This window comes from Rhinopithecus roxellana, chromosome 12, assembly GCF_007565055.1.
Source record: "Rhinopithecus roxellana isolate Shanxi Qingling chromosome 12, ASM756505v1, whole genome shotgun sequence".
Taxonomy (NCBI): domain Eukaryota; kingdom Metazoa; phylum Chordata; class Mammalia; order Primates; family Cercopithecidae; genus Rhinopithecus; species Rhinopithecus roxellana.
Window position 1 is genome coordinate 115,142,028 of NC_044560.1, and position 15,521 is coordinate 115,157,548.

A 15,521-nucleotide genomic window follows, 5' to 3' on the forward strand; every position below is an offset into this window, starting at 1 on the left:
CTCCTCCCTCAGACCCAGGAGTCCAGGACCCCAGCACCTCCTCCCTCAGACCCAGGAGTCCAGACACCCAGTCCCTCCTCCCTCAGACCCAGGAGTCCAGATCCCCAGCCCCTCCTCCCTCAGACCCAGGAGTCCAGGCCCAGCCCCTCCTCCCTCAGACCCAGGAGTCCAGATCCCAGTCCCTCCTCCCTCAGACCCAGGAGTCCAGGCCCCAGCCCCTCCTCCCTCAGACCCAGGAGTCCAGGCCCCAGTCCTGTCCTCCCTCAGACCCACTGGTTAAGTCCCGGAAACCCAGGAATCTGGTTTCTGGCTTCCTCTGTCCACCACTCCTGGGTCTTTTCTCTCCCAGCCCTGGAGACAGACATAGGACAGGAAAGACACTTGGACACACAGAGAGGTGGTCATAACTTGCTTTACTTGAACCATCTGGGTGCTGACTAGGCTCTGGTGAGGAGACACCCCAGCCCCCAGTCAGCCACAGGGTGCCTGGGAACAAGGGGGCCAAAGTCAAGGGCTTGAGACTCAGGGTCAGATCCTAGACTGGGTTCAGAGCCTCAGAAGTGGAATTTGGAATTCTGAGAGAACAATCTAGAATTTTAGAAATAGAATCTCAGAAATGGAATTTGAAATTCTACCAACGCTCCCAGGGTAGGGGTGGCGCGTACTGAGTGGGAATGATTAGAATAAAATTGAGGACTCTAGCAGCGGGCTAAGAATGGTGTCAGCGGGTTCTCATCCTACAACCTGACTTTGGAAGTTGGAGATAAGGGGTATCTAGGGGTTGGGTCAGACTCCAGTTTTGGAGTCTGACTCACAGTTGGACACAGCCAAAGCCCCTTGGGGCTGAGCCAGAACCTCTGAGAGTGAACCTGGAGACTCAGAGGGCAGCTGGCAGGGCTCACAGTGTGGGGTCCCGCCCTGCAGAGGCTGGGTCAGGCCCTCAGGGGCTGGGCTGCTGGCTTCAAGAGGCTGGGCCAGGACGTCAAGGGACGGAGTTTCCACAGCTGGGTCAGTGCTGCCCAGATCCGATTCCTGGGACTTGCAGAAACGTGCGAAGGTCTCTGAGGGCCTGGCCTCAGTCTGTGGAGCAAATCCAGCTGCCCGAGCGCGTTCCCCGACCTGGGTGTTGAATCCCTGCAGCTGCTCCTGCCGCACGTCCACCAGGTACCTGCAGATGGGAAGCGCCATGTCAGGGACCCAGATATTGATCCCCAGCCAGGATATTCCTACCCTCCACCCCACTGGCTCACCGGGCTAATTCCACAATCAGGTTCCCTCCAGGTGCCACACAGGCCCCAAGCTCGGGGCTGAGAAGATGGACCATCCTGCAGAGAGGACAGAGGACAAGCTGAGATTCAGCTGAGGGAGGAGGGGGCTCTGGGAACCCAGACACTGAGGGAGGAGGGGCTGCAACACTGGAGTCTGGGTCCTGGGAAAGAAGGGAGCAGGAGGTCTGGACTCAGGTACCAGGCAGGAGGAGCTGGGTCTGGACTCCTGGGTCTGAGGGAGGAGGAGCTGGGGGCCTGGACTCCTGGGTCTGAGGGAGGAGGGGTTGGGGTGCCTGGACTCCTGGGTCTGAGGGAGGAGGAGGGCCTGGGGCTTGGGTTCCAGGGTCTGAGGGAGGAGGGGCTGGGGGCCTGATCCTGGGTCTTGTGAGCACAGATGCCTCCCTGCTTACCCACAGGCCACATAGAGGAGCTGGAACCGGCCATTGTAGCAGCTTTTGTGGTGGAGAGTCTCAGCAGAATTGAGCGGCAGGAAGTGGACAATGAATGATTCTGGGGTCGGGGCTGCTGGAGGAAGGGGATAGAGGGGTCACCTCTGACGGGCAGAGCCCTGAGGCCAGAAAGCCAGAGAGATACATAGAGCTGGGCAGAGCTGGGCAGAGCTGGGCAGGCACACAGGACTTGGAGATAACACTTTTTGTCCTCTTGAAGCTTTTAAAAAAATCTTTCCTCTGAGGTGGATTCCTGGAAAATTCTGGGAAGGTCAGCCCGGCAGGCAGAGGCTCACTGTACAGATCAGGCAACTGAGACTCTAGAGAGGGAAAGAGGTTGGGTGGCCAGGGCCACATGTGACATGCCCTGTCGGACAGACACTCAGGGAGGGCCAGGTTGGAGGATGGCTGGAAGGAGGCCCAGCGTGGATCCGGGGTGCAGGAGGGTGTCCAAGGGAGAGCTGGGACCCAGCACCGTGTGAGAATATTCTTGGATAGCTTAGCCCTTTGCAGATAAGATTAGAATTCTACTAGTGCAATTCAGAATCCTAAGCATGCTCTCAGAATTTAGGAAAGGGAGAGAAAGAGAAGAGAGGAAAAGACAGAATATCAAGAAGCTGTCACTTGCCCAGGCATTCCAAATCATGTCAGTCCACACTCCAGTGTGAAACACTTGGAGGCTGGAGTCCCTGGCTTACCTGTCCTCCCTGGCCTACCTGGGACTTACCTGGAGTCCTGGCTTACCTGTTGTTATCCCTGGCTTACCTGTTATCCCTGGCTTACCTGTTATCCCTGGCTTACCTGGAGTCCCTGGCTTATCTGGGACTTACCTGGAGTCCCTGGCTCCGGGCTTGCCTCCGAGCTCTGCTGCTCCTCCGCGTCCCCCCGGCTGGCTCTCGCGCGCCCCCAGGCGGCCACCTCGCGGAGCAGCTCTGTCACGTTGTGTTGCGTGATCTCCCCGGCCGTCTAGGGGTAGAAGGGGCGTGGCCAGACGTCGGGGCCGGGATGGCGGGGCGGGGCTTAGAACGCGGGGAGTCCTCGGTCCAGGACGAGAACTCCCGCAGCTGCTTGGAGGATGTGAAGTGGGGCGGGACCTGTCCCGCGGGGATGGGGCCTGTTCCCTGAATCGAGTCGTCCCCGCCCAGCGACGGGTTGGGTTTGGAGCTAGGGGCGGGGCCTGCTGTGGAGGCGGGGCCTTGCGCACCCACCCACCCCCAGCCCTACCCCCAGCCCTACCCCCAGCCCCAGTCCCACCCCCAGCCCCAGTCCCAGCCTCGCCGCGCACCTTGACCGGCTGTCCGTTGCTGGTCCGCAGGAGGCTCTCGTCGTCTGCTTCGATGCCGAAGGCCACGAAGGGCCCCGTGGCGATGTCCCCCCAGTACCCGCGCGCTGCCACGCGCTCCCCGCGCTGGAAAAGGAGGCAGAGAGGAGGCGGGTGAGGTCGAGGTTGGGGACCCTGACTCCTAGGTCTCCGAGAAGCAGCGGTGGGCCAGGACAGGCAGTGGACACGCACGTAGCTCAGGAGGCGACCCGACGCCAGGGTCCGGTTGGGCACGTGATAGGCGCTGGAGTCCCTGAGTTCAAAGGCGACGCCTGTGTCCCGCCAGCGTCGGAACTCCTGGGTGTGAATGACTTGGGCCTGGGGTGGGGGGCAGGAAGAAGGGAACCCTCAATGAACCCAGCATGGAGGGACCCCTACACCATCCTCCCTCAGACCCAGGAGTCCAGGCCCCCAGTCCCTCCTCCCTCAGACCCAGGAGTCCAGGCCCCCAGCCCCTCCTCCCTCAGACCCAGGAGTCCAGGCCCCCAGCCCCTCCTCCCTCAGACCCAGGAGTCCAGGCCCCCAGCCCCTCCTCCCTCAGACCCAGGAGTCCAGACCCTCCAGCCCCTCCTCCCTCAGACCCAGGAGTCCAGACACCAGCCCCTCCTCCCTCAGACCCAGGAGTCCAGGCCCCCAGCCCCTCCTCCCTCAGACCCAGGAGTCCAGGCCCCCAGCCCCTCCTCCCTCAGACCCAGGAGTCCAGGCCCCCAGCCCCTCCTCCCTCAGACCCAGGAGTCCAGACACCAGTCCCTCCTCCCTCAGACCCAGGAGTCCAGACACCAGTCCCTCCTCCCTCAGACCCAGGAGTCCAGGCCCCCAGCCCCTCCTCCCTCAGACCCAGGAGTCCAGGCCCCCAGCCCCTCCTCCCTCAGACCCAGGAGTCCAGGCCCCCAGCCCCTCCTCCCTCAGACCCAGGAGTCCAGGCCCCCAGCTCCTCCTCCCTCAGACCCAGGAGTCCAGGCCCCCAGCCCCTCCTCCCTCAGACCCAGGAGTCCAGGCCCCCAGCCCCTCCTCCCTCAGACCCAGGAGTCCAGACCCTCCAGCCCCTCCTCCCTCAGACCCAGGAGTCCAGACACCAGTCCCTCCTCCCTCAGACCCAGGAGTCCAGGCCCCCAGCCCCTCCTCCCTCAGACCCAGGAGTCCAGGCCCCACCCCCTTCTCCCTCAGACCCAGGGGTCCAGGCTCCCAGCCCCTCCTCCCTCAGACCCAGGAGTCCAGGCCCCCAGCCCCTCCTCCCTCAGACCCAGGAGTCCAGACCCTCCAGCCCCTCCTCCCTCAGACCCAGGAGTCCAGACACCAGTCCCTCCTCCCTCAGACCCAGGAGTCCAGACACCAGTCCCTCCTCCCTCAGACCCAGGAGTCCAGGCCCCCAGCCCCTCCTCCCTCAGACCCAGGAGTCCAGGCCCCCAGCCCCTCCTCCCTCAGACCCAGGAGTCCAGGCCCCCAGCTCCTCCTCCCTCAGACCCAGGAGTCCAGGCCCCCAGCCCCTCCTCCCTCAGACCCAGGAGTCCAGGCCCCCAGCCCCTCCTCCCTCAGACCCAGGAGTCCAGACCCTCCAGCCCCTCCTCCCTCAGACCCAGGAGTCCAGACACCAGTCCCTCCTCCCTCAGACCCAGGAGTCCAGGCCCCCAGCCCCTCCTCCCTCAGACCCAGGGGTCCAGGCCCCCAGCCCCTCCTCCCTCAGACCCAGGGAGTCCAGACCCCAGCCCTTCCTCCTGTGCCCCTCACCCCGCGGTCATGCAGCTTCATGCGCAGGTCCCAGTCGCTGACACCGCGCCGGGCGTCGTAGCGGGAGCCCAGGTAGTGTCGCAGCCGCGAATCCCAGAGGCGGCTCATGGGGAAGGCCTCGGGCCCTTTCTCGCCGCCCGCCCAGAAGCGGAACACGGCCTCCAGGGCGTCCCGCTCGCGGAACTGCAGGGCGAGGCACGCGTGGGGAGAGAGGGAGGCAGAGAGGGATGCAGGGAGAGCGGCTTCTAATTGACCCTCTCTTCCATCCCAGAACAGAGGAACGATTCCCCTGTTTCTCGGATGGAAAAACTGAGGTTCCGAAAGCAGAAGCAACCTGCTGCCCCCAGGCCAAATCCCACAGTGGGAGTCGGGGAACTGGGATTCGAACTCCCGAACCCGCCGCCTGCTCCATCAACACACGTCCTTTGGACTGCGCACTTCCATTCTTCCCGCGGCCACCCGATCCCAGATGGAGGCCGGGCGGCGGCACCTTGAGGGCGCGGAGGCTGAGCCAGGGCAGCTGCTCCTCCAGGCGGTCCGGCTCGGGGACCAGGTGAGCCAGCAGGTCGGCCTGGGCGCGCACGAAGGCAGCCACCGGCGGGCGCAGCAGCGCGTTCCCCCACACCTCCAGGAAGGTCTCGCTCCGCTCTAGGGAGAGGGGGAGATAATTGGGGGAATGTGCGGAGAAGGGAGCCCAGGAATTAGAGCCTTAATATGTTGTTAGGTCATAGTCATATAATGAAAACAATGAACCCCTGCAAACTCCCCAAGCATTCCAAAAACTACATGAAGAACAGGGCCACCGGCGTGGTGGCGGGCGCCTGTAGTCGCAGTTACTCGGGAGGTTGAGGCAGGAGAATCGCTTGAACCCGGAGGCGGAGGTTGCAGTGAGCCGAGATCCTGCCATTGCACTCCAACCTGGACAACAGAATGAGACTCCCGCCTCTAAAATAAATAAATAACCACCTAGAAGAGGGAATTGGAGTTGCAGATTCCACACTCACCGCAGACACAGAATATTTGGGGCAAAAGATAACAATACAACAGGAAAACAAAAATACAAACTGTAAAATATGGTGTAAGCATTTACATTGTATTACGTATTATAGGTAATCTTTTTTTTTTTTTTTTTTGAGACGGATTTGTACTCTGAATTCTCTGGGTTATTAATGACTGATATGGTTTGGATCTGTGTCCCACCTAAATCTCATGTTGAATTGTATTCCCCAAATGTTGGAGGTGGGGCCTGCTGCGAGGTGATAGGGTCATGGGGGCAGATTTCTCCCTTACTGTTCTCGTGATAGTGAGTTCCCACAAAATCTGGTTGTTTGAAAGTGTGCGGCTCTTCCCCGCTGCCTCTCTTGCTCCTTCTCCTGCCATGGAACAGGTGCCTGCATCCCCTTCACTTTCTGTCATGATTGTAAGTTTTCTGAGGCCTTCACAGCCATGCATGCTCCCTGTACAGCCTGTGGAACTGAGTCAATTAAACCTTTTTTCTTGGGGCCGGGTGAGATGGCTCACACCTGTAAACCCAGCACTTTGGCAGGCCAAGGCGGGGGCGGATCACCTGAGGTCGGGAGCTCAAGACCATCCTGGCCAACATGGTGAAACCCCGGCTCTACTAAAAGTACAAAAAATTAGCCGGGCATGGTGCTGCATGCCTGTAATCCTAGCTACTTGGGAGACTGAGGCAGGAGAATTGCTTGAATCCAGGAGGCAGAGGTTATGGGGAGCCAAGATTGTGCCATTGCACTCCAACATGGGCAACGGGGCATGACTCTGCCTCAAAAAACAAACAAACAATCTGTTTTCTTTTTCTTTTTCTTTTTTAGATGGAGGTTTTGCTCTTGTCACCCAGGCTGGAGTGCAATGGCATGATCTTGGCTCACTGCAACCTCCGCCTCACGGGTTCAAGTGATTCTCCTGCCTCAGCCTCCTGAGTAGCTGGGACTACAGGCACCCGCCACCACGCCCGGCTAATTTTTGTATTTTTAGTAGAGATGGGGTTTTACCAGGTTGAGCAGGATGGTCTCCTGACCTCGTGATCCATCCGCCTCGGCCTCCCAAAGTACTGGGATTACAGGTGTGAACCACTGCACCCAGCCTCTCCTGGAATTTTCTAAGTGACTCTAAGATGTATTATATTTAGCCCCATTTTACAGGTAGGAGAAGCTGAGGCTCTAAGATGGCAAATTACATCAAAGGGGACCATCACCAATAAATATATATGATTTTTTTTTTTCCATCAGTGGTACCACACTGGAAAATACCAAACATTTTTGTTTTTTAGATGGAGTTTTGCTCTCGTTACCCAGGCTGGAGTGCAATGGCACGATCTCGGCTCACTGCAACCTCTGCCTCCCAGGAAAATAACCAAACTTGTTCATTGTACCATTGAAATGCCAGAATCCCTCTAGGGAGGGGGAGACCAGCAGTCAGAATGCTTGGGTCCTTAGCAGCAGACCTTGCAGCCCCATCTTCTCCGGATCCTCCAGGGCTAAGCTGAAGATCAACATGTGTCGGGCCACAGCTTCCAGATTATTCTCCAGCACAAAGAACTAGAAGGATGGACAGGGCAGAATAATTCTGAGACCTGTTTGCCTGAGCCCAAGGAGACCCAGGAGAGCAGGCCCTCAGCTCTTTCCTTCCACACACCCAGGAGTTCTGTACACCAGCCTCTTCCTTCAAACACAGGAGTCTGGGTCCCCAGAGACCTCTTTCCTTCCATTACTCAGAAGACCTGATCTTTGAGCTCTTCCTCACTACAGAAACCACGAGTTCCAAACCCCAGCCCCTTCCTTTCCCAAGACGCATGAGTTCGCTCCCAACTTCCACCTCCCTCAGATCTAGGAGTCTCCAGCCCCTTCATTCCTGGACCTGAGGTTTTAGAATTCCAATCCCTTCTTCCCTCAAGGACTTGGGAATCTGGGCTCTCATCTCCATCCCAGCTCACGTTGAACCTCCTGCGAGGCCAGAGCTTCGCTCGGGACAGCGTCCGCAGCAGGTGCCGTCCATCCACAGAGCCCAGAAGCAGCACGTCTAGCTCGGGGGTGCTGTGCACCGTATCGGCCTGGGAATCTGGGTCCACAGGAGGACCTGGCAAGATGAAAGCCGGCTAGGGCACCATGGTGGTTGGCAGACCGTCTACCGTAGCATCCCCTACAACAATGGACTACAAATCCCAGTAGGCGTCGCGCCTGTGGCTTAGGTTCTAAGGGGAGGTGTTTTCTTCGAGTATTCTGGGATTCATAGTCTGCAGACAGGAACTCGGGGCTGCCCCGGGAGCGCGCCCTCCGCCGTTGGATCCTTGGAGAACGTTAGCGCGCCCCCTGCCACCGACGTTGGGACTACGAGCTCTAAAAGGCCGTCTGCTCAGGCTGGGAAGGCAGACGGTGTATCAGACCTTGCGTGCTGGGACTCACTTTCAGCCTGCAGGTCCAGCGCCGGGGACAGGCCCCACCAGGACACGGAGCCGAAGCCCCTGCCGGAGCCGGCAGGTGTGGTCATCACGCTGCGGAAAAGACATTCTGAGAATCCCACATATTGCCCGCCCCGCTCCCCTCTCACCGCCCCGCACTTCTCGCCCCTTTGCCTCCACATGATACCCTGCCCACACCTTTATCCTCCAAATATCCCGGGACGCCCCTTCCTCTCTGCTCAGTGCAGCACTGTGGACCTGCGGCACTCCGCAACTGCTGGCCAGAATCCCCGCCCTTTTCGATCAATTAACCAATGGGAGCATGGGGGATGGGACCACAGGGATCAACTGACCAATGAAAGTGAGCGAGGCCCGCCCTCTATAAACTTTTGGCCAATGGGAGCACTGAGGGCCAGGCTTCCCCCACCCCTGGGAGAAGAGGACGTGTGGACGCGGTTGTCATGACGACGGCACTGACGGGGGAAGGGGCGGGGCTGAAACAGGTTGGGGCCGAGTCAGGGTCGGTCCAAATTTCTGGAATGGGGGAGGCCTGGGCTGATTAAAATTGAGAGTGAACGGAGCATAATCCTATTTCCTGTTTTGTTTTTTTTTTCTTTTTTCCATCTGCTGCCTTTGCTCCTACGTAACTGAATTTTGAGCAACCCAAATAAAGTGAAGTGTCTAGACTTTAGACGGCAGGCTTCTGAGCCCGCTCCCCGCCCCAGCACAACGTGGGCTCTACCACACAGAGCTGCCCACAGGTGGGGCACTGATGTGCAGGTCATTAAATATTCAGGGATTTTTGTGAGTTGGTTATTGTCGCACGAAGCAATAATTTAGACTTACAGCTCTATCCTTTTATAGTTTCTAAGCGGGATGATTGGGTGTTCACGCGCATGTGTGAGATGCGCCTCCTTCAAACCTTGTTACGACATCGGCACGTTACCCTTCTGACATGAACTTTAAAAACTACAGGTAAATTTTGTAATCGTACAGTTAAATGCACTGCATTAAAATAAGGGTAAGTCGGCCGGGCGCGGTGGCTCACACCTGTAATCCCAACACTTTGGGAGGTCGAGGTGGGCAGATAACTTGAGGTCAGGAGTTGGAGACCAGCCTGGCCAACATGGTGAAACAGCGCCTCTACCTTAAAAAATACAAAAATTAACCGGGCGTGGTGGCACGCACCTGTAATCCTAGCTACTCTGGAGGCTGAGGCAGGAGAGTCTGTTGAACCCGGGAGGCGGAGGTTGCAGTGAGCTGCGCCTCTGGACTCCAGCCTGGGCGACAGAGCAACACTGTCAAAAAACAAAAACAACAACAACAACAACAAACCAGAGTCTGAATGAGGCACATCTCTGAATCACCCCAGCACCCTGCACTGGGCTCAGCGCCCAAGGAGACTTGGCTCTCTGCCTCCTTTCCTTGCTTAGACCAGTCACCCTTTCTGAGCCTCAGTCTCCTGCTCTGTGTGATAGGAATGTAGCGTGCAGCTGGCAGAGGGGCAGCGGATCTGCCTCCTGAGGGCAGATCTGGGCACTGGGAAGACAATACCCACTGGGGAAATGAAGGCTGAGACCTCAGCAGTTCCTGCAGAATCAGCCTGGCTAACCAGCCCCTCCCAGGCCAGCTGTAAGCCTGCAAGAGCCCCATATCCTGGCTTTCTCTCTGGAGAATTAATGCCTTTCCTCCCTGTTTCTCCCACTCCCCCAGCATATTCTCAGCAAACGAGCCAGAGTGACTTTTTGAGACGGAGTCTTGCTGCGACGCCCAGACTGGAGTGCAGTGGCGCAATCTTGGCTGAGCGCAACCTCCGCCTCCCGGGTTCAAGTCATTCTTCTGCCTCAGCCTCCTGAGTAACTGGGATTACAGTCATGCACCACGACGCCCGGCTAATTCTGTATTTTTAGTAGAGACAGGGTTTCTCCGTGTTGGTCAGGCTGGTCTCCAACTCACGACCTCAGGTGATCTGCCCGCCTTGGCCTCTCAAAGTGTTGGAATTACAGGCATGAGCCACTGAGCCCGGCGAATTTTTTTTCTTTTTATTTTTTGAGATGGAGTCTTGCTCTGTCGCCCAGGCTGGAGTGTGGTGGCGTGATCTTGGCTCACTGCAACCTCCGCCTCCTAGGTTCTAGCAATTCTCCTGCCTCAGCCTTCTGAGTAGGTTGGATTACAGGTGCCCACCCCCAAGCCCTGCTAATTTTTGTATTTTTAGTAGAGACGAGGTTTCACCATGCTGCCCAGGCTGGTCTCAAACTCCTGACCTCAAGTGCTCCGCGGGCCTCAGCCTCCCGAAGTGCTTGAATTACAGGCGTGAGCCACTGCACCTGGCCCAGAGTGATCTTCAACATAAATCAAATAATGTCTCCCACCTCTTCAAATCCTCCAAATGGTTCCCGCCGCACCTGGACACATTCCCAGCTCCTTAGCTTGGCTCCCTATGCCCTATGCAGTTATCCACCCCTGAAGCCACACCAGCCTCTTGGCTCCTTGGAGAACATACCACACCGTTTGAACCCCAGGGCCTTTGCAACTTGGGGTTCTTTTGCCTTGAAATCTCTGCCCCCTCATCTTTAGTAGCTGGGACCACAGGCAAGTGCCACTATGCCTGGATATGTATGTATGTATGTATGTGTGTATGCATGTGTGTATGTGTATGTGTATGCGTGTGTATGGGTATGTGTGTATGTATGTATGTATCTCTGTGTGTATGTGTATGTATGTGTGTATGTGTGTATGCATGTATGTGTGTATGTGTGGGTGTGTATGTGTGTATGTATGTATGTGTGTATGTATGTATCTGTGTATGTGTATGTATATGTATGTGTGTATGTATGTGTGTATGTGTGGGTGTATATGTGTGTATGTGTATGTGTGTGTGTGTGTATGTGTGTATGTAGCAATAGGGTCTCACTAGTTGCCCAGGCTGTTATTTATTTATCTGAGACGGAGTTTCACTCTTCTTGCCCAGGCTGGAGTGCAATGTCGCGATCTCGGTTCACTGCAACCTCCACCTCCCCGGTTCAAGCGATTCTCCCACCTCAGCCTCCTGAGTAGCTGGGACTACAGGTATACGCCACCACACCCAGCTAATTTTGTATTTTCAATAGAGATGGGGTTTCTTCGTGTTGGTCAGGCTGGTCTCAAACTCCTGACCTCAGGTGATCTGCCTGCCTTGGTCTCCCAAAGTGCTGGGATTACAGGCGTGAGCCACCGCGCCCGGCTTTATTTATTTATTTAAGACAGAGACTTGCTCTGTTGCCCAGACTGGATTACTTCAGCCTGAAACTCCTGGGCTCAAGCGATCCTCCCACCTCTGCATCCCTAGTAGCTAGAACTACAGGCACATTCCCCCATACCTAGCTAACTTTACAAATTTTAAAAATAGAGATGAGGTCTCACTTTATTATCCAGGCTGGTCTCAAACCCTGGGCCCCAAACAATCCTCCTGCCTCCCAAAGAGCTGGGATTACAGGCCTCAGTCACTATGACTAGACTGTTTTCTTTTTCTTTTCTTTTCTTCCTTTTTTTTTTTTTTGACAAGATCTCCTTCTCTGGCACAGGCTGGAATGCAGTGGCATAATCACAACTCACATCAGCCTCTAAATCTTAGGCTCAAGTAGTCCTCCCGCCTCAGCCTCCCAGGTAGCGGGGTCTACAGATATGCATTACCATGTTCAGCTGATTTTTTTCTATTCTTTTGTAAAGACAGGGTCTCACTATGTTGCCCAGGCTGGTCTAGAACTCCTCGGCTCAAGCAATCCTCCTGCCGTGGCCTCCCAAAGTGCTGGGATTAAGGCATGAGCCATCGTGCTTGGCCTTGTTTTCTTTTTAAATTGGTGTAAAGCACACACACTATTAAGTTAATTGGGAATGACATTTAGTACATTCCCAATGCTGTGCAACCATCACCACTGTCTAGTTCCAGAACTTTCTCTTCACTCCAAAAGAAAACCCATACCCCACTTACCTCCCCATTTCTTTCTCCTCAGTCCCTGACAACCACGAATCTTTCTGTCTCTATGAATTTGTCAGTTCAGGAGGTTTCTTTTGGATGGAATCTTGCACTATGCAGCCATCTGTGTCCGCTTCTCTCACTTGGCATAATATTTTCAGGACTCATCTATGCTGAAGTAGGAATCAATGCTTCCTTCTGTTTTTATGACCAAATAATATTCCACCATTTTTCTCCCTAACCTTTGCAAGCTTCATTCCTTCTTGTCATTCAAGTCATGGCCCAGACGGCACCTCCTCAGGAAGGCTGCCCCTGTCCACCCTCCCTAAATTATCTCAGCCCTTTTACGTTTTGGTCCCAGTGTGGACTGCCATTTGTAATGGTTTTGTTCTTCTACCGCTCTGCTTTCTTGTTGAGACGGAGAACCAAGGACCCCATTGTCATCACCTAAATCAATCCCAGGATTTAGAGACAGGCTTTCTGGCTGTGTCATTCTGAGCATTTCACAGGAATTCATTCTCTCTCTCTCTCTCTCTCTCTCTCTCTCTCTCTCTCTGTCTCGATGGAGTTTTGCTCTTGTTGTCCAGGCTGGAGTGCAATGGCACGATCTCGACTCACTGCAACCTCCGCCTCCTGGGTTCCAGCGAGTCTCCTGCCTCAGCCTCCTGAGTAGCTGGGATTACAGGTGCCCACCACCACACTCAACTAATTTTTGTATTTTTAGTAGAGACAGGGTTTCAGCATATTGGCCAGGCTGGTCTTGAATTCCTGACCTTACGTGATCCGCCTGCCTCAGCCTCACTTTTACAGGTGTGAAACACCATGCCCAGCCCCAAATTCTCTAAAGCATAGTTTGGGCTCAGTTGTCAACCGGGAATAATGATCATGTTTATTTCTTTCTTTTTTTTTTTTTTTTTTTTTTGAGACGGAGTCTCGCTCTGTCACCCAGGCTGGAGTGCAGTGGCCGGATCTCTGCTCACTGCAAGTGCCGCCTCCCGGGTTTACGCCATTCTCCTGCCTCAGCCTCCCGAGTAGCTGGGACTACAGGTACCCGCCACCTTGCCTGGCTAGTTTTTTGTATTTTTTAGTAGAGACGGGGTTTCACTGTGTTAGCCAGGATGGTCTCGATCTCCTGACCTCGTGATCCGCCCATCTCGGCCTCCCAAAGTGCTGGGGTTACAGGCTTGAGCCACCGCGCCCGGCTGATCATGTTTATTTCATGAGTTTGCTGTGAGGATTATTATTGGCAGTAATAGTAGTAACATAAAGAGCTGTCTTCATAAAGACATGCTCTACACCAATACACACACTCACACACACACACTCACACACACGAAAAGTTACTGAATTCCTTTGGAGAAAAATTTAAATTTTTTTTTTTTTTTTTTTTTGGTGACAGAGTCTCGCTCTGTCGCCCAGGCTGGAGTGCAGTGGCCGGATCTCAGCTCACTGCAAGCTCCGCTTCCCGGGCTCACGCCATTCTCCTGCCTCAGCCTCCCGAGTAGCTGGGACTACAGGCGCCCGCCACCTCACCCGGCTAGTTTTTTGTAGTTTTTAGTAGAGACAGGGTTTCACTATGTTAGCCAGGATGGTCTTGATCTCCTGACCTTGTGATCCGCCCATCTCGGCCTCCCAAAGTGCTGGGATTACAGGCTTGAGCCACCGCGCCCGGCCAATTTAAAATTTTTTAAATTTTAAAAAATTTAAAATTTTACATGGATATTGTAATTACATGGATATTGTAATTAATGGATTACATGGATATTGTAATCTGTGTAGCTGTTCTATTTTCACTTTCCCCATTGGCTACCAGGAAGCTTAGGAGCAAGTTTGTTTGCTGCCTCCTTTTTTGGTACGTGGGGGTAATTTCTGCCTCATTCTCCACTTAATCTGCTGCTCAGAGAGTTCTCTGGCCAAATCTTATAGGTCTTTGTTCACCACCCAAAATTCTGTATGGGATGAGATAAGGTAGAAGCTAATGGAACTATCATCTTTGCTCGAAACAGTAGGAGGCAGCATTCGTTGAAAGAACAAGGAGGTCAGTGTGGCAACTCACGCCTACAATCCCAGCTACTCAGACAGGAGGACTGCAGGAGTTTGAAGCCAGCCTGGGCAGCATAGCAAGACCCCATCTCTTAAATAAATAAGTAAATACCCAGGCTTGGCTGCATGTGCCTGTGGTCCCATCTACTCAGGAGTCTGAGGCAGGAGGATCCCTTGAGCCCAGGAGGTTGAGGCTGCAGCGAGCTATGATTGTACCACTGTATTCCAACCTGGGGACAGAGTGAAACCCTGTCAAAAAAAAAAAAGAAAGAAGAGGCTGAGGCAGGAGAATCGCTTGAACCCGGGAGGAGGGGGTTGCAGTGAGCCGAGACTGTGCCACTGCACTCCAGTCTGGGCAACAAGAGCGAAACTCCATCCAAAAAAAAAGAAAAGACAAGAAAAAGAAGGGCCGGGCGCAGTGGCTCACGCCTGTAATCCTAGCACATTGGGCGGCGAGGCGGGCATATCACGAGGTCAGATTGAGACCATCCTGGCTAACACAGTGAAACACCGTCTCTACTAAAAATACAAAATAATTAGCCACCTGTGGTGGCAGGCACCGGTAGTCTCAGCTATTCGAGAGGCTAAGGCAGGAGAATGGCGTGAACCCGGGAGGCGGAGCTTGCAGTGAGCCCAGATCAGGCCACTGCCCTCCAGCCTGGGCGAAAAAGCGAGATCCTGTCTCAAAAAAAAAAGAAAAGAAAAAAGAAAGGAAGGAGGGAAGGGAGGGAGGGAGGAAGGAAGGAAGGGAGGGAGGGAGGGAGGGAGGGAAAGAGAGAAAGAAAGAGAAAGAAAGAAGAAAAAGGAAAAAAGAAAAGAAGAAAGAGGTGAAGTTGAAATCATTGGCTTTCCTTGCTTAACTCCATCCTCTCTCGCAGGCTCTGGAGATTTTATTCCCTGACTCAGTGCCTCTCCTTTGTTTTGATGACAGTAAGTCCCTTGGGGGGTCAGGTCTGTGTTTGCATCTATTCTGGGGCCCCAGCACTCAACAGAGACCTCAAGGAATATGGAATGGAAGGAAGAAAAAAAGAGAGGGAGGGAGGGATGCAGAAATGGGTATGAAAATGGATGTGAGTCCTGGGTGAGCAAGCGAGGGGATAAATTCATGGACAAGCAAGGGAATTCTCGCGGACCCCTCACGGCCAGTATGTGGCAGGAGTTATTATTATCCCAACATTCTCCAGAGGAGGAAGCCCAGGCTCAGAGTGGTGAGTGAGGAATGAACGGGTGAGAGTGTGAGGGAGTCCATGGGGCCAGGCCAGTCTCTCTCAGCGGCTTTCAGGACGAAGTGCACGCTGCCCTGTGCGCGCCCATTCCTGGAAATGAGGTTTCTTTCCTC

At 54.9% G+C, this 15,521-nt stretch overlaps 1 protein-coding gene, 1 long non-coding RNA gene and 1 other non-coding gene across 6 annotated transcripts; 2 read left to right on the forward strand and 1 right to left on the reverse strand.

The window, feature by feature from the left end:
* Positions 1–396: 396 nt before the first annotated feature.
* On the reverse strand, positions 397–8,582 carry DNAAF3 (dynein axonemal assembly factor 3). Of its 4 annotated transcripts, none has more exons than XM_010379177.2 (12): positions 8,372–8,582; positions 8,189–8,277; positions 7,644–7,862; positions 7,231–7,324; positions 5,257–5,414; positions 4,767–4,949; positions 3,231–3,356; positions 3,003–3,125; positions 2,548–2,683; positions 1,679–1,793; positions 1,251–1,325; positions 397–1,168 (listed from the first exon to the last, which is right to left on the reverse strand). In XM_010379177.2, exons 3-12 carry the CDS (start codon positions 7,707–7,709, stop codon positions 787–789), a joined length of 1,458 nt encoding a protein of 485 aa, XP_010377479.2. In that variant the 5' UTR covers positions 7,710–7,862; positions 8,189–8,277; positions 8,372–8,582; the 3' UTR covers positions 397–786. The 4 variants fall into 4 exon arrangements, with proteins under 4 accessions (XP_010377479.2, XP_010377478.2, XP_030768898.1 ...); XM_010379176.2 differs by having other exon boundaries at positions 7,720–7,862; positions 8,383–8,473; XM_030913038.1 differs by having other exon boundaries at positions 7,720–7,862; positions 8,189–8,396.
* LOC115892218 lies at positions 1,039–7,185 on the forward strand. Its single transcript, XR_004052105.1, has 4 exons — positions 1,039–1,164; positions 3,033–3,152; positions 5,038–5,319; positions 7,057–7,185. It is a non-coding gene; the product is annotated as an uncharacterized LOC115892218 (long non-coding RNA).
* Positions 8,583–9,036: 454 nt separating the features above from the next.
* Positions 9,037–9,140, forward strand: LOC115892581. Its single transcript, XR_004052447.1, has one exon. It is a non-coding gene; the product is annotated as a small nucleolar RNA U13 (small nucleolar RNA).
* Positions 9,141–15,521: the final 6,381 nt, after the last annotated feature.